Source organism: Ursus maritimus, unplaced genomic scaffold (genome assembly GCF_017311325.1).
Source record: "Ursus maritimus isolate PB19 unplaced genomic scaffold, ASM1731132v1 scaffold_24, whole genome shotgun sequence".
NCBI classification, from domain to species: Eukaryota; Metazoa; Chordata; class Mammalia; order Carnivora; family Ursidae; genus Ursus; species Ursus maritimus.
This window is the reverse complement of record NW_024424897.1, coordinates 2,427,969-2,447,183: the sequence shown is the minus strand read 5'-3', so window position 1 is coordinate 2,447,183 and position 19,215 is coordinate 2,427,969. Positions and strand designations below refer to the sequence as shown.

At 56.7% G+C, this 19,215-nt stretch overlaps 1 protein-coding gene across 4 annotated transcripts in view; it reads left to right on the top strand.

Annotated features, from left to right (window-relative positions):
* The window catches only part of RNF213 (ring finger protein 213), a 99,552-nt gene that overhangs the window by 1,073 nt on the left and 79,264 nt on the right, over nucleotides 1-19,215 (top strand). For 2 of the 4 annotated variants that reach the window (XM_040640065.1, XM_040640068.1), the window contains exons 2-8: nucleotides 1,450-1,590; nucleotides 9,865-10,229; nucleotides 12,939-13,439; nucleotides 13,671-13,790; nucleotides 14,423-14,598; nucleotides 15,180-15,338; nucleotides 15,682-15,881. In XM_040640065.1, the coding sequence (XP_040495999.1) occupies nucleotides 1,494-1,590; nucleotides 9,865-10,229; nucleotides 12,939-13,439; nucleotides 13,671-13,790; nucleotides 14,423-14,598; nucleotides 15,180-15,338; nucleotides 15,682-15,881 (1,618 nt within the window). In that variant the 5' untranslated portion in view covers nucleotides 1,450-1,493. Of the gene's footprint in view, nucleotides 1-1,399; nucleotides 1,591-9,864; nucleotides 10,230-12,938; nucleotides 13,440-13,670; nucleotides 13,791-14,422; nucleotides 14,599-15,179; nucleotides 15,339-15,681; nucleotides 15,882-19,215 lie in introns of all 4 variants that reach the window. The other 2 variants (XM_040640067.1, XM_040640066.1) reach the window with 2 other exon arrangements.

The window sequence follows — 19,215 nt, the reverse complement described above, 5'->3', positions numbered from 1 at the left end:
GGGGGGGGGGGAATCCTTCGCTCTCTCGAGCCGCCACACCGGAGCAGAGCTGTTGCCCGGGATGGTCCTGTCTGTGTCCACAGTAACTTTCTGGAGAGCAGCATCTCCGCCCCAGAGCCGCGCCGCCCCGAGCGCAGTGCGCTCCCACTTTCCAGGGCTGCAGGCGGCCACGGTCTCCAGGCCAGGGTGGGCACCTCTGCAGTGACAGCCTTAAGGGCCACGAGGTGGCCGCGGGGACGCCAGAGAAGGAGCGAGTGCAGAGATGGGGGCGGCCAGCCGCCTCCGACCTGCCCCCGCTCCCGCCCCCTCACCCCCACCCCGGCTGGCAGCCTTGGTTTGGCGGTGGTTTGGCCCAGTTCTGAAGTTGGGAAAAGTCCGGAGGCTGACGGGATAGAGTACTGCTTGGTGCCTGGGTTCTCATTTATGCCCTTAGCCCCTGCTGGGGGCGAGAAACAATAGGACACTTCAGGGACGATTTCTGAGCCCTGTTGTGACTTTTCTGGTGTGTGGGGAAGCAGAGCCTTGCAGGGGAGGACGGCTTAGGGGTAGAGGCCTGGGCTGTGGGGAGTCGCGAGGTTGTGGAGCGAGAGCCCAGACCAGGATGGGGGCTGCTTCCCTGGCCATGTGGGGGTGAGGGGCGAGGTGGGGGCCAGGGCTTAGCAGTGTTGGGCTGAGCCTGGGAACCTGGCACACACCAGTCTAGCTCTGCCCTGCCCCCAAGAGCTCACTATCTAGTGGACAGCGAGCCAAGTCTGGGGGAGGCAGGGGCGGGCAGCGGGCTAGAAGCAGGCAGGGCAGTGCCTGTTGTTAGGACTCCTGACTGCTAGCCCGGTTAGCCCTGGGCTGCCCGTATAGGCTGGCCGCTCAGGTTGTCTCTGGCATTTCTGCAGAGCTGTCTGCCTCACCTAATCCCCTCCCCCCACCGACCGTCACCTGTGAGCAGGTGCTTCTGTCTCTGACCCTCGTCCAGTGCATGGTCAGCACTCTTACACTGTGTCTTATCTCAGCGTTTTGCATGTGCTGTGTCTCTGCCTGGAACAATCCCCCCTCCTCCAACACCTAGTTCCCAGTTGTCCCAGCCCCCGATCTCAGCCAGAGGGGACAGTTTTAGACTCACTGAGTGATGGAGAGCCCAGGAGGGGCGAGCCTAGCTGGGGAGCAGAAAGGGAATAGGGTGCTGGAGCCCCTGGTGGGGGAAGGGGAGGGGGAGGGAGATGCCCGGGTCAGGAGGGGAGGAGGGGGGGTGGGGGGGCTACTTGGAGGGGGGGGTCAGGGCTCTGAGTGCTGCAGGCGGGGATGTGCTAGCACTAGGTTTCGATTGAGCTGGAGGACCTTCTAGGCGCTGTAATTTCACTTTCCCAGAAAATGAAACTGAAGCAGGGCTGTGGTCACATGACAGGTGGCTCAGTATATAGTCAGCTGCCTGGGGACCCTTCCTTTTTCTTCCAGACCTGCAGGAGCGTGCCTGCAGGCGAAGACCCATCTCTGGAAGAATGGAGTGTCCTTCGTGTGGGCACGTCTCCAAAGATGAAGCCCCCAAGTTCTGCAGCCAGTGTGGGCAGAGGCTGCTTCCTGCAGCCCCCATACCAGGTAAGGGCTGAATGGGGGTGATGGGGTAGGCAGCAGCCTGGTCCCGCTGCCCTTCGCTGAAATGAAAACTCTGGCCAGCGGGCAGCTCAGGTGGGTGGTATGAGGTCTTCTGTGGCTGAGGAATTCTTACTAGAAGTACTTTTGTTAGAAGAACAGTTTCATCTGGTCCTTTGCTGAAAGCTTTTTAAAAACTTTCAATCTCATTTCCTGGAGAGAACTTGAGGGTTCTCCTCCTTCTTGGGACCGGGAAGTATCGGGCTGAGCTGAGGGATCTTAGTGGATTTCAGAGGATGCTGTGTGGAAGTGGTGTCCCAGATGCTGTGATGGGGTGCATGTTCCCCACAGCCTGGACAGGACCCTTCCTGGTGAGGGGTGGCAGGTCGGTGCCTGAAAGGGGAACCATGTCAGGTGGCCCTCACCTGCCAGCTCAGGTCGGTCCTTAACTTGCTTGGTGTCCAGGACCTCAGGTGCCTGCCTTCCTTCCTTTCCTATGTGTTCTTGGACCACAGGACCTTTGCATTGCCTGTTCCTTCAGCTTGGAATATACCTTTCCTCTGAGGGCAGCACCATGACCCCCTCACCTCCTCGGCCCTCCCACCCGGAGGCCCACTCTGACTACCCCACTGAAAACTACACCTGTCCCAGCCCCACACTCCCACTTGCACTTCACCAGGCTCTTTGCCCCTCTAGCATTTGGCCCACGGCAGCGGGTGGCTTCAGACGAGACTTTTGCTCTCTTGTTAGCTGCTTTACTCTGAGTCACTGGTACAGCACCTGGCACACAGTAGGTGCCTGATTAATAATTTCTGGACCAATCAAAGGAAGTCCTCTGGAAGATCATGTGTGTTTTCTAAATATGGGTTGTGTGTGTGTGTTTGCACGGGAGTCAGTAAATGCTGTCAGTACCAGCCCTCCTTGCTCGCCGACCTCTGGGTAATATGCGACGGTGCACTGTGTGTTAGGGGTGAGGGGGAGCCACGGGCTCATTGCTCGTTCTTGTTTCTGCTGCATGTTTACAAAGTGCTCACATCACAGATGCTTTCATTGGACTGTAAGAGGTACGAAGAGGCGACTGCTTTTGTTGTCAATTTTTGTTTGATTTTCTTTTGCTGCTTCCCCTTTAGGGAGGAACTCTGGCTAGAGTCAGAGCTGGGGAGTCTGTCTTTTCCTTTGGAACACGGGGGACTTGACTCACACAGTCGTGCTTGAACTGGCTCGGTGTCCGCTGTCCTCATTGATTCCTTGCTGTCTGGATATGGAACCTGAGCATAGCTGAGCTCCTGGTGTCCAGCTGGAATTTTCCACCTGCTAGGGCGCCACACCCCTGGTCACTAGAACATCTGCCTAAGTGAGCGATGTTGTGAGGGGGTCTTTGGGACCCCAGAGAGTAAAAAAACCCAAATCAGACTGGCTGGTTTCATTGCAACGAGCCTGGTGCTGTACGAGGTATTGAGGGAGGAGCTATCATATATTCCCATTTTACGGATGCCGAGAGTGAGGCACAGGGAGGTTAAGGAACCTGTCTACAGTCCCACGGCTAGCAATTGGCAGAGACAGGATTTGAGCCAGGCCGCAGCTCTGGAGAGCTCATGCCCTGGGAGGAAGCCGTGGTCTTGCAGCCTCCAAGGGAAGGGAGGGAAGGTGGGGTGCTGGCGGCCTCCTGTATCTGCTCTGAAATGCCACCATCTGGGCTGGCTAGATAAGCAGCCCCAGCCCCTGCTAGCCCTGACCTGTAGTGGGGGTCAGGGCTCAGGGGTCAGGGGTGAGGCAGGGGTTGAGTGTGGGCCTCTAGGGCGGAAATGAATTACTATGACCAGGTAAAGCAGGGGGACCCCGGACTGACAGGCAGAGGACCCTGAGGGACTTCTCTGGAGTCTGGATCCAGTGCCTGGTGCCTCCTGGAGACCCACCTCTTCAAGAAAACGCTCGCTCCTCCCCGGGGTCTCCAGGGGAGTGCAATAACTCTGCCCTCCTCTGGTTTTGTGTGAGGGGGTCTCAGAGCACTGCTAAGGGCAGCCCAGGTGTTTGCCAGCAGAACCGGGAAAGGGAGCCCAGGCTCCCACTCTCTGTGTGGGAGCCTGGGCGTGTGGCATTTTTACAGGATGCCAGGAAGTCTTCCCATGCTCACAGCAGCCGGGTGATCACTGATCACTGATCACAGTCCAGGGCCCGGCCCATCCCAGTGGGTAGGGAGGGCGGGTCAGATTCAAAGCCCCCACCCCCACCCCTGAGATGTTGGCAAAGGCGTAGAGAGCGGCTGGGGGGTGCTGGCTTCTCACGTGGGGGCGCTCCCCTGCTGCTGGTGGGAGCAGGGCCAGCCCTGGTCCCTCTGGCGGGATCCCCAGGGGCCAGGGGTCTCAGGAGCGAGGCCATCTCCCCCAGCGCCCCACCCCACCCCGTGCTTCCTGCTTCTTTGCCTCTCCCGCCTCCTCCCTCCCTCACGCCCTGGCTCTGCCTCTGTTTACAGGAACAGAAACTGAAACCAAGCTGCCAGGCTTGACTGGAGCTGCTGGGCAGCATCTTCTTCCTGTCAGCCCCTCCCAGGGCGGCCGGGCTGGGGGCCTCGGGCTCGGGGGCATCGCAGACCAGGGGCTCTGGGGCGGCCGGCAGGGCCGGGATCTGGGGGTCCAGAGAGGCTGGTGCCACTGTTCGGAGGTGCTGGATGGTGTGATTTGAAGTGGGGCTCAGGAGCAAAGGGTCAAGAAAGAATTCTTAAGACGTTTTTGGTGCAAAAAAGATGGTTTTGTTGAAGCACGGGGACAGGACCCATGGGCAGAAAGAGCTGCATTGGGGTCGTGAGGAGCAATTGATTATATACTTTAAAGTTGGGACGAGTAGAGACAAAGGAAATTTCCCAAAGGATTTTCTTACGTTAAAGAGGACTCATAGGATCCAGGAGACCTGGCCACTGCCAAGAGCTAAGGTTGATTTTGGCTCTGGCGAGACATGAACATGACACCCTCAGGAGTTCCGGGAGGAACTTCACCTCTGCCTGCCTCAAGCATTTGTCAATAAGCTGCAAGTCACAAGGACTTTGAATTTCATCTACCATTTCTGCTTGCCTTTGTTCCCCTGTCACTGGATGCCTGGGTCTTGGGGGGCGTGGGGGGCCCCATGGATAAAGGGCATGGAAGGGAGGTATGTGGAGAGTCCCAGCCCATCCCGGACAGAGGGTGGCCAACTTTGCCCAGCTCACGTTGGGCCAATCCGATGGTGGAGGGCAGGGCCAGGGGAGAGGGTCAGGGGACCCAGTGGGACTCTGCCTTGAGTGCTAGAAGCTTATTATCAGGAGGTGAAGTTCTGGCCAACGTATTTGCTTTTTATTTTTTCGCTATTTCCCAGTTTCCTTGATGTTTTTATAATGGGAAAAAGGTGAGAGCCTGAGACCCTATAGGCGCCCAGGGCAGGGCTGGGGCCGCTGGGGGAGCTCAGAGGCAGGACAGGACAGGTGGCGATGGCCCTGGGGGGGGGTTGTGATGGCAGCGGAGGGTCACTAGTCAGGGATGGGGGCGTCCTGCCTGTTGGTGCCTTGGGGCTGGTGTGGGCACCTCGTCTCCATGGCCGCCTGCACCGGCTGTGGGCTTGTGCTCGCTGTGCCCACTCAGGTGGTGGTGGGCGCCAGGCAGACCCGGAGGGCTGTGTTGTTCAGTGCACTGGGTTTTATTATTTTAATTGTGATAAAACATTTATAGCAGGAAATGTACCGTTATAACAGTGTGAAACTGTTCAGGGGCATGAAGTCCCTTCTCACTGTCGTGCAGCCGTCCCCACCGCCCCCCTCCAGAGCGTTCTCGTCTTCCCAGACTGGAAGTCTGTCCCCAGTAGACACTGTCGCCTCCCACGGACGCTGGCACCCGCCATCCCCTTCTGTCTCTGGAGGGTGACTCCCCTAGGGGCCTCCTGTGAGAGTGGGGAGCGCGCCTACTTGCTTTAGCCTTCAGGACAGGGAAGGCTGCAGCCCGTTTTCCAGCCGGGGGATGGCCGGGATGGCTGGGGGCCTCGGGTTAGCCGGTGGCCGTCCCAGGGTCACATGCGCTGCAGACCCAGTCCTGCTTCTGGGGCTCTCATTGGAAGCCTGGGTGTCGAAGTCAGCGAGGCTGACTGATTTAGCTTGAGCTGATTTCGTGTGAGGTTTTGTTGTAGCAATGATTGGGGTAGACGGTGAGGTCTCTGCCTTCTTGCTTCATTCTTGTGCTAATCAGCCAGTGACCTGATTTCCGGATCTGAAGGAGCTCAGCCCCACTTGGCTCTCTGGATACCCCTAGGTCTGTTTACCTGCAGGCATGCCTGTTTAGGGTGCAGGGGAGATCTCGCCTCCCATGCATGCTGCTTCGGGGGTGGGGGGCAGTAATCTGCTCTGATTCAGCCTAAGTGTCCTATGGGCAAGGACCACAGCCCCAGCAGCTGTCCCCAGGGCCTGTCGCGGCTTCTGGGAGGCAGACCAATGCCTGGGTTCAAACCCTGCTACCCCATTGTTCTTCCATATTTGTGTCTGCCAAACAGTGAGGTGCTAGGAAAAGCACCTCCCCCATTGGGTAGCTGTGAGTACTCAATGGGTTAACATGTCGAGTGCCTATCAGGTGCCAAGGAAGGTTTGCTCTTCCTGCATCCAGCTACTTTCCTTTTGATTTTGATGATCATAGAAGTAACACATGCTGGTGTGAATCGATGTGATTTGAAGTGGGGCTCAGGAGTGAACAGTCAAGAAAGAATTCTTGAAATGTTTTTGGTGCAAAAAGGGTGGTTTTATTAGAACACAGGGACAGGACCTGTGGGCAGACAGAGCTGCCCCTGGATTGTGAGAAGCTATTGATTGTATACTTTAAAGTTGGGGAGGTAAAGACAGTGCAAAGTTTCCAATAGGATTTTCCTATCTTAAAGACTCACAGGATCTTGGAGGGCTGGCTATTGTCAAGTTAAGGTTGTCTTTTGTCTAGCAAGGCATTAACATGAAGATTGGGAATTCCTGAAAGAATGTTATACTCTGCCTGTCTCAAGTATTTATCAACAGGCTGCAGGTTATAAGAGAATTTAATTTTTTGTACATTTATTTGCCTTCGTTCCTCACATCATGAAGACCCTCGCATTATAGGAGGGCATAAAACCCACGAAGCCCCCGACCTTCCCCCAGCCCTGGCCCCTCACATCCCCAGTTAACACAACACCATTAAGTATTTGGTGTGTCCCCTTCTGGATGTTTCCTCTGCATGGAAACATGTGTACACACATGTGTTTCTGTAAGCTGGTAGGGCTATGCTGATGTAGTTTTGGAATACAGGTGAGGTTTGGTGGGGTAGGGTCCGGAGCCGACAGCCAAGAAAAAATTCTTGAGATGTCTTTGGTACAAAAAGGTGGTTTTATTGAAGTGCGGGGACAGGACCCATAGGCAGAAAGAGCTGCACCAGGGTCATGAGGAGTGGCCCATTATATACTTCCAAGTTGGGAGGGGGTTAGGGATAGTGTAAGTCTCTAAGGAATTTTGGAAGCAAGGTTCCCAGGACCTTGAGGGGGCCAGCTATTGTTGGGAAAAGGTCATTTATTACTGTCTAATAAAATCTGAGTCGTGAGACCCTTCAGATGTATATCAGTGGGTCATATGCTTGGGGGACGATTGTCAATGTGTATCTTGGGGGTAGAGATAAAGGGAGTTTCCAAAGGAATTTTTATTTATTTTTATAAATTGTTAAAGATTTCATATATGTATGTATGTATATATTTTAGAGAGGGAGAGAGGGGAGGGGCAGAGGGAAAGGGAGAGAGAGAATCGTAAGCAGGCTCCACAGTTGACATGGAGCCCAACGTGGGGCTTGATCTCACAACCCTGATTTCATGACCTGAGCCAAAATCAAGAGTTAGATGCTTAACCAACTGAGCCACTCAGGCACCTCCAAAGGAATTTTTATATATTAAAGTAGACTTCAGGATTTTGGAGGTTGGGCTAAGATTGCCTTTTGCCCTTAGCCAAGTGTTGACATCGAGGCAGCTGAGCTCCTAGAGGAATGTCACTCTGCCTGTTTCAAGGACTTGTCAATGGGCTGTAAGTAGTAAGGAAATTTAATAATTTTTCTTCTGCCTTTGTTTCCCACATCACTGGGCACTTGCCTGTTCCACCGTTTTGCCGCAAGGCATGTGACAGGGCGGCTCTTGCCCCCGGAACCAGTCTATCTGGAGGACAGCCTGGTGTGTTTACAATGCACAAGGCTTCTGGCCCCTCTGGCCTAGGGGCTTCGAGGTCTTGTCCACCTGCGTCTCTCGTAGCACTGGCCACTATTGATCTTGCTAATCAATGCTAAGTGGATTGGTAGATGTAGAATCTCCCAGATTTCTTTCCCACTTCCTTGACTCGTAGGGAGCCAAAGATGTTTTTGAGGGTTGAGAGGTCACTTGTATTTCTTTTTCTTTGAACTGCCTCTTGTTTTCCTTTTGGGAAGCTCATTTTTTAGAAAAATTCTTGCTGATTTTCATAGCCATTGGGGCTGTTTATATTGGAGAGGACCAGAAGCCCAGCTCCCTGCTTCATCAGCTGGGAGAACGCACTGGCCACACACACTCCGCTCCAGATCCAGGGGTTTGGGTTTCCGCGGGGCTCCCTATCTGTCCCGAGTTCCTCTGTCTCTGCATCTTTGTCTGGTCCCCTGCTTTGTCCTCAGGTGGGCTGTGTTCATGGGAGCAAACTGGCTCACCAGTTCCAGTGCCTGGGATCTGTTTGACCAGGGAGGAAATCAATGTGTCTGAAACCCCAGTAACCAGCCCTGGAGGCACTTCCTGCCAATCACCGGGGCCAGAGGAAATGCCGGGTTCTCATTGGATCAGGCTAATCAGGGCCTGCCCCACGTAGTGGCAGGTGGGATACAGACCTGCCAAAAGGCTCACAGTTTATCATCAAAGGAGAGTGGTCTGGGCTGTTGTGTGTGATGATATCCTTGCTGCTTTGACTCTGGCCATCAGGTTGTTGGGGAGGAAGAATTTTTCTCTACCCTTCCAAATGCTTCTGGCTGGTCTAAGAATTAAATAGACATGAGACAGATTGACAGGAGAAAATCAAATTTAATTTCCACACAATGAGAGATTGCAAAGACAAGTGTAGGGAGGTGTATATGTCACCCTGGACTCAGGAGAAGGGGGTAGGGGTCTGGGACGTCAAAGGGAAGAAAACAGGTCTCAGGAAGATGGAAAGGAGTCAGAGGTAAACAGATGTTTGCTGGGCCATCCAGAAACCACGGGACAAAGAGAGGACCCTGGTCCAGCAGGCCTTGCCAGGTTCCTCCCTGTCCGCCATCCCTAGTCCATAGCAGAATGTGGTTATGTGTGGTGGCTCCCAAGTCCTCCATCTAAATTCTCGTAGGCAGTTAGGGGGAAGGTCAGAGTTTCTTCCTGAGTCTTTTCAGCTCAACATAATCTGCATGCCAGAGTGGCCCATCTTGGGGCAACTCAAAGTTCTGAGTATGTGTATTTAGACATTTATTGTATCTGTTATTGATTCTGAGTCTTGTCACAGTCATCCGAGGGATGGCTTCTGAGGGCCTCATATGTTCCAGGTGCCAGAGACTCCAAAGGGAACGAAGCACCAGAATTTACAGAGGGAAGGTCAGGGATAAGACGGGCCTAGGAGAGTGAAGAGGAAGGGGCTTCAGGAGGGGGGCCCAGTGGGCCTGGGGCTTTGGAGTCCAGGGCAAAGGAGGGCTCCAAGCAGAAAGCTGTCTGGAGTGTGATGGGGGGATGGCATGGAGACCCAGGTTTGAAAATGGGGTCCCTAAAGTACTCAGTTTGGGAGGGGCCCCTGCATCAGGTGCTGGGAGCCATGTGGATGATTGCTCTAAACAGGTGTGGCTCTGAGAGCAAGCCAGCCAGGGTACAAGGATGAATGAGGGCAGGGACCAGGGAGGCGCTGGGAAACTCTGGGTACGGCCAGGAGCCCCAGGGAGAGGGGCTAGGGATGGGGCGCCTGTCCCTGAGAAGAGAGGAAGAAGTGCTTTGGGCAGGGAGAGGGGTGGCATTCTGTTTGGGAGACATCGGGGCCAGAGCACTCTGCCGATGCTGAATCAGGGAGAGCTGGACCCTCAGACTGAACCTGCTGTTTCGGGGGTTTGGCCCTTCCTTAGGGCTGGGGCCAGGGTCCTGGGTCCCTCGTGCGCACTCACGAGCAGAAATTGTACCCAGGGGAAGTGCATGATGGAGGAGAGGGCTGATCTGACCAGTGTCCGGGGAGGACTTTCCTCCATGGCTTCTCTTGCTTTTCCCTGAAACTTGACCCACGTGCACATACCTTCGTAGATTCTGAGAACAACAATCCTGAGGCAATGCCAGCCACAGAGGGAAAAATGGAGCGTGGGCAGGAGCTGAAGGAGGACGGCGGCCCCCAGGTGGCGTTGGACCCTGAGGGAGACATGGAGCGTGGGCAGGAGCTGAAGGAGGACGGCGGCCCCCAGGTGGCGTTGGACCCTGAGGGAGACATGGAGCGTGGGCAGGAGCTGAAGGAGGACGGCGGCCCCCAGGTGGCGTTGGACCCTGAGGGAGACATGGAGCGTGGGCAGGAGCTGAGGGAGGACGGCGGCCCTTTCTTGTCCCCGGGCTCAAGTCATCTGCCACAGGAAGATCTGGACGAGCCTCCTTCCAGCGTGTCCTTGGCCAGCTGCAGAGTGAGTACGCCTAGTCCCTGGTGGGGTGGGTCTGTGAGGAGCAGTAAGCGTGTGGGAGGGGTTTGTACGGTGTGGGATATATGTGAGGGGGGGTGCGTGTGGCGTGGCAGGTGTGTGATGTGGGGTGAGGGTGGGGGATGTGTAAGTGTGTGTTTCGTGTGTTCGTGTGCAGTGTTCGTGTGTGTGAGTGTGTGAGGCTGTGTGTATGTGGGGAGGTGTCCGTTAGCATGTGATGTGCATGGTGTTGGGTGTGTGTGGTGTGGATCATGCGTGTGCGCGCGTGTGTTGTGCGTGGTGTTGGGTGTGTGTGGTGTGGATCATGCGTGTGCATATGTGATGTGCATGGTGTTGGGTGTGTGTGGTGTGGATCATGCGTGTGTGCGCGTGTGATGTGCGTGGTGTTGGGTTGTGTGGTGTGGATCATGCGTGTGTGCGCGTGTGATGTGCGTGGTGTTGGGTTGTGTGGTGTGGATCATGCGTGTGTGCACGTTTGATGTGCGTGGTGTTGGGTGTGTGTGGTGTGGATTGTGTGTGTGCACGCGTGTGATGTGCATGGTATTGGGTGTGTATGGTGTGGATCATGCGTGTGCATATGTGATGTGCGTGGTGTTGGGTGTGTGTGGTGTGGATCATGCATGTGTGCGCGTGTGATGTGCGTGGTGTTGGGTGTGTGTGGTGTGGATCATGCGTGTGCGTGTGTGATGTGCGTGGTGTTGGGTGTGTGTGGTGTGGATCATGCGTGTGTGCGTGTGATGTGCGTGGTGTTGGGTGTGTGTGGTGTGGATTGTGTGTGTGCACGCGTGTGATGTGCGTGGTGTTGGGTGTGTGTGGTGTGGATCATGCGTGTGCGCGTGTGATGTGCGTGGTGTTGGGTGTGTGTGGTGTGGATCATGCGTGTGCACGTGTGATGTGCGTGGTGTTGGGTGTGTGTGGTGTGGATCATGCGTGTGCATATGTGATGTGCGTGGTGTTGGGTGTGTGTGGTGTGGATCATGCATGTGTGCGCGTGTGATGTGCGTGGTGTTGGGTGTGTGTGGTGTGGATCATGCGTGTGCGCGTGTGATGTGCGTGGTGTTGGGTGTGTGTGGTGTGGATCATGTGTGTGCGCGTGTGATGTGCGTGGTGTTGGGTGTGTGTGGTGTGGATCATGCGTGTGTGCGCGTTTGATGTGCGTGGTGTTGGGTGTGTGTGGTGTGGATCATGCGTGTGTGCGCATGTGATGTGCATGGTGTTGGGTGTGTGTGGTGTGGATTATGCGTGTGCGCGTGTGTTTGCCCTGTATTTGTGAACGGCAGGGCCGTTCGTGTCATTCCTAGGGCAGATTGTACTGTGGCCTTTGCTATTTTCTCAAAATTGAAGATGTGGGGAAATTCTTGCAATCAGATCAGAGAACTAAATATATAAAAAGATAAAACAAACCGCAAGTATGGTAAAGGGATACCAGCAAAAACAGCAGAGAAGGGGCCTCTGGGGCCTGTCCATCCAGAGAAGCACCGACCAAACAGAGCAGAACGGTCAGATAAGCTGTGTCGCAACTTTGGAAAGTCTCAGTAGCAGGAGACTTAGCCCTGGTGGCCGAGCTTGGTCTGTGGGGTTTCTCCCTGCCCCCCCTCCCCGGAATGGGGAGTCTGAAGGCACAGCCTGTGTTCAGACGGAGGGAGGGAGCCCTGCAGACCGTGTCCCCAAGGAACCGAGTGTGTCTTGACCTTTGGGATATCTAAGGGGGACAGGTGCTAAAGAGGCTGTTTCTGGAACAGCTGCAGGCAACTGCAGGAGCTCCCTGCCTCCCAGGGAGGGGGGTGGGGAGTCACCACTCAGAGGGCATGGGGTTCCTTTGGGGGGGATGAAAACATCCGGAGCTGCATAGTGGGGTGCTTGCACAGTGAGCGCCAAATGCCACCGAATCGCGCACTTGAAGTAGTTCATTGTATGTTCCGTGATTTTCACTTCAGTGTCCAAAAGCTGTGTGACATTGTCATGGAAGGGGTCAAAAACAAAAGCCGACATGCACACATTCCCACCCATGAAGGGAAGATGGAGTGCAGAGCACGGGCAGATAGTGGTGGGGTCGTCTCTGGGGATTCGCTCACGCGTGGGGCTTCGTGGCTGCTCCCACTCCCTAGTGACCCTCCATAACCCCATGGTCAGACAGGCGTGCGTGAGGTGAAGGGACTCGTGTGTAGCCGGGGTGTTCCCATGGGCTGGGGGGACTCTGCAAGGGAACTGAGAGCCAGGGCCCCAGACGAGGACAGGAGCCTTTATTTGACGAGCCATGAGTCAGGCAGTGTCCCTCCCAACAACAGAAGGCTGAGTGGAAGGTTTTCTAAAGGCAGAAAGGCCACGTGTCCGTGCACGCGGTCCTCTGCGGAACCAGCGCCTCCCGACCAGGCTGCAGGCTAGAGCCATTGGGGGAGCTAGCGGAGATGCCTGTGCCCAGGCCCCACGCCCAGTCAGAGCAGAGCTGCGGCGTGTGGGGGCGCAGGGCTCCCAGGGGCTCTCTCTGGGCCCTGCACGGGTCCTCCCGCTCTCCAGGAGAAGTGTCTCTGCCTCAGGCTTTCCAAGACAAAGACATGGCAGATGTGACAGAAATAAGGGGGTTTGGTTAGGCTAAGCTCGACGTACTTGAGACATTGAAAGGAAATTGGAGGAAAATGTTGGGAGAGTGTCACGACCCTAGGAAATAAAATGAAAGTCTCTTCTTCTGTTTAGAGCAAAAGGAGGAGAAGGAAGAGAAAGAATCAGAATGTCTCTACATCCACGGAGCGGGACTCCTTGTTGGAGGCCTCCTCGGTCCCCGACAGTGTCAGCTCGCCAGCAAACCCTGGCTTCCAGGATTCAGCCCCGCCCCAGAGCCAGGCTCTGCAGGGTGGTCCGACCAGCCAGCCGAGCCAGCCCCTGGGCGCCGCCCTGACACCCCTGGAGGGTGGTGACCGCGCAGAGCCCGTGGGGCACGCCGAGGCTGGAGGCAGCCCGCTGCAGGACCAGACCATGGGAGATGCTGTCCTGAATGGGAAGGGCCGTGACACCCCTGAGCCCTCCAAGGGCAGAGGCACCCCCCAGGAGGGGGCTGGCCCAACCGCCTCTGCCAAAGACTGTCCTGAGAAGGAAGATGCTGCTCAAGGGCTCGAGCCGCCTGAGTCAAAGCGGGACTCTGAGCCCCAGAAAGAACCGCAGGCCGCCGGACAGCAGGCTGGGGCCCCCCCCTCTGGGGTGAGTTGTCAGGGGAGTGATGAGCAGGTCCGCTCTGCCCGGACAGCTCGCTGCGGCCAAGCAGCTGTGCCATCGCCTGCCTGCCTAGGAGGGGCACCCCTGGGACCTGTTCCAGGGATGGTGCCCCTCCCTGAGCTGCTGATCCCTCTCGCTGGGCTGGTGGCAGAGCTGACCCTTACTCCAGCGGGCCGTCGCCTGGGCCCTGACGTCTGGGGCCTTTGTCTACTCTAGGAAATTGCTGCTGCAGCCCAGCCGGCTGAGCCGGTGGGAGGGGCTGGAGAAGTGAAAGCCAAGACTCAGAAAACGAAACAGCCGCCAGCAAGCACTCCTGCTTCCTCAGAACTCCGCCAGGTAGGGCATCTTGTTCTTGGAAGCCCCCGTCTTCTGCTGTCTGTCCCACCATCTGCTCTGTCGGGCCCCGTTCCTTCTAAAGTTATCCTTCATTCAGTCATTCAGTGATTCTCTTTTGGGTTTAGGGATACAGCCATGAAGGAGACCGGACTCCTGCCATCACGGTTCACATTCTACAGGGGGAAAGACAGAAAGCAAAGTCAGGCATGGGGAGAGCCACAGAGAAAAGCAGGGTATGGGTGGAGGGTGCTAGAGGTGGGTGCTGAGAGAGCGTCACCAGGCAAGGTCTCCCCAAGGAGGTGCAGGTGGAGCAGAGATCTGTAAGAGTGAGGAGCAAGCCATGTGGCTCTCTGGGGACACGTCCCAGGCAACGATGGCAGGTGCAAAGGCCCTGGGGCAGAGTGTGGTGGGCCTGTTTAGGGAACAGTAAGGAAGCCAGCGCCCCCAGGAGTGAGTGAGGGGAAGAGGGCTGCAGAGGGGCTCTTGGAAGCTGTAGCAGGTGGGTCAGAGGGCAATGGAAAGTTCTGATCAGGGAAGGGGCACAGCCACTCTGGCTGCTGTGACAAGTGTTGACTGGAGGGGGCAAATGTGGAAGCTGGTCCTAAAGGTCAGGGTTTGGTTACTTGTTCCAGGAAGCTGAAACCAAGGAGAAGACGGCCGTTACTGCAGACAAAGCAGGTGGAAGTGAGAAGGCCAAGCAAGAGGGTCCGAAGAAGCCAGAAGGGAAGGACAAGAGTTATGTGGCTGCAGTGAAAAATGAGAAGGAGCAACGGAACCGCAGAGCCGGAGCGTGTGAAGTGAAGGAGAGGTAGGTGTGAGCCCTGGCACGTGGGACCAAGGACACAAGCTGCCCCGGGGACACAGGCACAGCCTCCCAGGGTCCACATCCCCCCATACTGGGGCAGGGGATGGAGATTCCCAGGCGGCCCTTCTTGGTGACTCTTTTGGGGAAATGGGGGAACTGCTGAGGAGGCAGGTGGGGGAGGGCCACGCTTCCCCGTTCCTTGCTTGGTGACATGCTGCAGCACACAGCCCCTGGGGTCCCTGAGGCCACGTGGGCCTTACAGAGCTCAGGGGAGAGGCTGGCACGTCCCAGAGTGCTCATCAGCCCCCTCCCGCCAGTGCCCCCAGCCCTTCAGAGCTGGGCAGAGATGGCCCCCCACCCTGTGGGTAGAAGCCCACCTTCCTCCTCCCTATGGAGGGAGGCCAGGAGGACCCACGTGGCATGGGGTCCGTCTGAAGCATGGACGCTCTTGCAGTCTGCCGGGGTGTGTGTTAGTGCCCAGTCGAGGAACGGGGGCCCTGTCGAGCACGCGTGTGTACGTGAGTGTGCACATCCAGAGCGCAGATCTGGATCTGATTGGTGTTTCCTTCCGTGGCGTTCTCCAGCCCGCTGAGTCTGCAGGAAAGAGTCATGGTGTACTTCCATGCGATCATCTCTAAGGATTTCAACTTCGACCCCGGCCTCCACAAAGTGTTTGTCAAGGGTGGAGAGGAATTTGGGAAGCCCAAATGGAGTTACAATGTCTGCGAGATGCACTGCACCAAGTGAGTACTGAGGGCTCGTGGGGAGTCCCTCGGGGAAATGGACAGAATATCCAGTCTTTGAAATATATTGAAATAATCATTTTTTTCAAGTTGGTAACATTCTTACACTTTGGAGAACGACTGTTTCAAACAAATACTCCCTACAATGCGCTTCTGTGTCCTGTGTCACCATGGCCCATTTAAGGTTGGTTCTGTCTGCAAACTGTGTCTCCTTCTAGAAGCAGCCTCTTGGTCAGTAGTGATTTATAGCTTTGGGTCTGCACTCCAGGCTGTGTTTGAGGAGAGCTAACATTTTCAAAACAGGAGTTTTTTTGGATAACCGGCTGGTGTCCTGTTTATTCAGAGACCTGCACGAGAACGGGTTCCTCGTGGAAGGCAGTGCCGTCCTTTCCCGGCAGCACCTGGATAAACCCATTCCCTACAAGTACGTCGTCGTGCGCGGCAAGAACCAGGTCGACTATGAGTACATCTACAAACCTCAGCAGAGCAACGAGCACGTCAACCGCTGTCTGCAGGTGAAGGCTGCACTTCTGGGCGCCGGAGGTGAGTCGCTGGCTGGGGCATTGCCCCCACCCCTGCCCCTGTCCCCAGCCCCCCGCTGCCAGCTCTGTGTTGAAGAAACCTGAGTGTAGAAGCCCATTTTTGATCAGTGTAACGGAACCATTCACTTCCAAGGGGAAACCAGGAGAAGGATTTCTACTAATGGGTGGAGAGGGTGAAGCCACTGGGGTTCAGGGGGTCAGGGGCTGGGCAGAGGGACAGAGGCAGGGCACTGGCAAGAGGGTGCAGGGCAGGAGGACGAGGCTGGAGCTGCAAGCACCCACCCCCTGCCCCAGGGACTGCGAGTCGGACCCCCACCCCCACCCACACCCCAGCTGCTTGGCGTCCTGGCCGACGTCCCCTCTTCTCCTTTCTCCTGTTTACGTCTAGTTGCTTCCCTGTCTTTTCTTTTCTGTTTCCTCTTTGCTCTATTTTCCACTTGTTGTATGCAGTGTGTGAACATGGTGTGTGAGTGTGTGGAGTGTGGCGTGTGTGAACATGGCGTGTGTGAACACGGTGTATGTGCGGAGTGTGGCGTGTGTGAACACGGTGTATGTGCGGAGTGTGGCGTGTGTGAACACGGTGTATATGTGGAGTGTGGCGTGTGTGAACCTGGCGTGTGTGAACACGGTGTGTGTGTGGCGTGTGTGAACATGGCGTGTGTGAACACGGTGTGTGTGTGGCGTGTGTGAACATGGCGTGTGTGAACACGGTGTGTGTGTGCAGTATGTGAACATGGCGTGTGTGAACACGGTGTGTGTGTGGCGTGTGGTGTGTGTGAACACGGTGTGTGTGAACACGGCGTGTGTGTGGCGTGTGGTGTGTGTGAACACGGTGTGTGTGAACACGGCGTGTGTGTGGCGTGTGGTGTGTGTGAACACGGTGTGTGTGTGCCGTGTGTGAACACGTGAACACGGCATGTGTGAACACGGTGTGTGTGTGGCGTGTGGCGTGTGTGAACACGGTGTGTGTGTGGAGTGTGGCATATGTGAACCCGGCATGTGTGAACCCGGTTTGTGTGTGGAGTGTGGCGTGTGTGAACATGGTTTTTGTGAGGAGTGTGGCGTGTGTGGTGTGTTCTACCTGTACACCATCGCCGTGGCTTCTACTGTGGGAACTTGCGTGGACCTTCTCTGCCCGGTCTGTAGCAGGTGTCTCCGTGTGCTGAGCAAGACCAGGCAGCGTGCTGGGGGCGTGCGGCTCTTTGACCGTCTAGTAGATGAAGCCTATTTGATAGTAAAGTCCTTTTTGGACCGGTTGGCGCGTCAGCTCCGGAGAGGCACGCCTCCGTCCATCTGTAGCCCGCGCTCCTCCCTGTTGCTCGGCCGTGAGCGCCGTGGGCCTTCAGACGCAGGGTGACTGTCAGGACCTGGGGCAGCTGGTGCCCGAGCCAGACGGGCGGGACGGGGTGTTGGAGCGGGACGGAGCTGAGGCCTGGTGACCCGTGGCAGGGCTCACGGGAAGGTTGGCTTTCTGCGGGCCAGGAGGCCATCGCTTGACCCAGGTGCAGGGTGCCCTAGCCGCTGACATCATCACTGCAGGCGATTTGGGGAGGGTGTCTGGAAGGTGCTGGAAACGTGAATGAGAGAAGTTTCGTGCTCTGCTCCATCTCGTGTGGGAGTGGCCCATCTTGCGTAACTTAAATAAACGCAGGTTTCCTTATTCCCGGTGCAGGTGGGGGGAGAGGCGGCTGCCCCCTCTCCTCTCTCTAAGCATCTGCTCAGGGCGTGAGCCGCCGTGGCCAGGCCGCCAGAGCGGGGGTTCCAGCTGCAGCCCTGCGCCCTGAGAGACCCAGACCATGGAAGTGCGTGCTGGTGGCCTGGCTGTGAGGGGCCTGCGTACTGTCCCTCTGTGGTCCCTCCGCAGTCCCTCCGCAGCCCTCCTCTGTCTCTTTGCTGTCCTTCCGCTGTCCCTCCGCTGTCCCTCTGCTGTCCCTCTGTGGTCCCTCTGCAGTCCCTCCGCAGCCCTCCACTGTCCCTCTGCTGTCCTTCCGCTGTCCCTCCACTGTCCCTCTGTGGTCCCTCTGCGGTCCCTCTGCTGTCCCTCTGCTGTCCCCCGCTGTCCCTCCACGGCCCTCCACTGCCCCTCTCCTGTCCCTCCGCTGTCCCTCTGCTGTCCATCTGTAGTCCCTCCACAGTCCCTCCGCAGCCCTCCACTGTCCCCTGCTGTCCTTCCGCTGTCCCTCCGCTGTCCCTCTGTGGTCCCTCTGCAGTCCCTCTGCTGTCCCCCGCTGTCCCTTCACGGCCCTCCACTGCCCCTCTCCTGTCCCTCTGCTGTCCCTCTGCTGTCCCTCTGTGGTCCCTCTGCAGTCCCTCCGCCCCCTCCACTGTCCCTCTGCTGTTCCTCCACTGTCCCTCCACTGTCCCTCCACTGTCCCTCCATGGTCCCTCCGCCGTCCCTCTGCTGGCCCTCCGTGGTCCCTCTGCAGTCCCTCTGCAGTCCCTCCGTGGTCCCTCCGTGGCCCTCCGCAGTCCCTCTGCAGTCCCTCCATGGTCCTCCACTGTCCCTCTGTGGTCCCTCCGTGGCCCTCCGCTGTCCCTCCACTGTCCCCCCGCGGTCCCTCTGCAGTCCCTCCATGGTCCCTCTGCTGCTTACTGGTGCCATTCTGCCTGAAACCGGGTGGTGCGCCTGCTGTCCGCCCCCACTGCTCCTCCGTCTCCGCCTTCATCTCTGCTCTGCCCTTTGATCTGGGGCTTGCCTCTCCAGCCACCTGTCTGTTTCGCTGGGCTTTCATTGGTTCATTTTATTTCGTGGTTTTTCATTCGGCCTGACCGTCTTCAGTGGCTGCACGTAGCCCACTGGCATTCATCCGATGGCTGCTGGAGGACTGACTTTTGCCATCTTGACCTGTCTTGTCTTTTTTTTTTTTTTTAAAGATTTTATTTATTTATGTGACAGAGATAGAGACAGCCAGCGAGAGAGGGAACACAAGCAGGGGGAGTGGGAGAGGAAGAAGCAGGCTCATAGCGGAAGAGCCTGATGTGGGCCTCGATCCCATAATGCGGGGATCATGCCCTGAGCTGAAGGCAGACACTTAACCGCTGTGCCACCCAGGCGCCCCTGACCTGTCTTTTCTATTCACCTTGTTTTCATGCCCTTTTTCGGGTATTTTTTCTAACTTGCAGAATTTCTTTCTCTTTTTTTCTCTAGTGGGTTGGAAACTTAAACATTTCATTTCTTTTCTTCTGGTAGATTCTGAGAGACCGAGACCTCTGATGTCCCCTTCTCCCCCATCCCGTGGTCGAGGGTGTCCCCTGCCCAGGAGCCCCAGATGGCACTCCCTCTCCCTCCAGGACGAGGGCCAGGGCAGGCCAGCAGCTCACATGGGCCTCTGGAG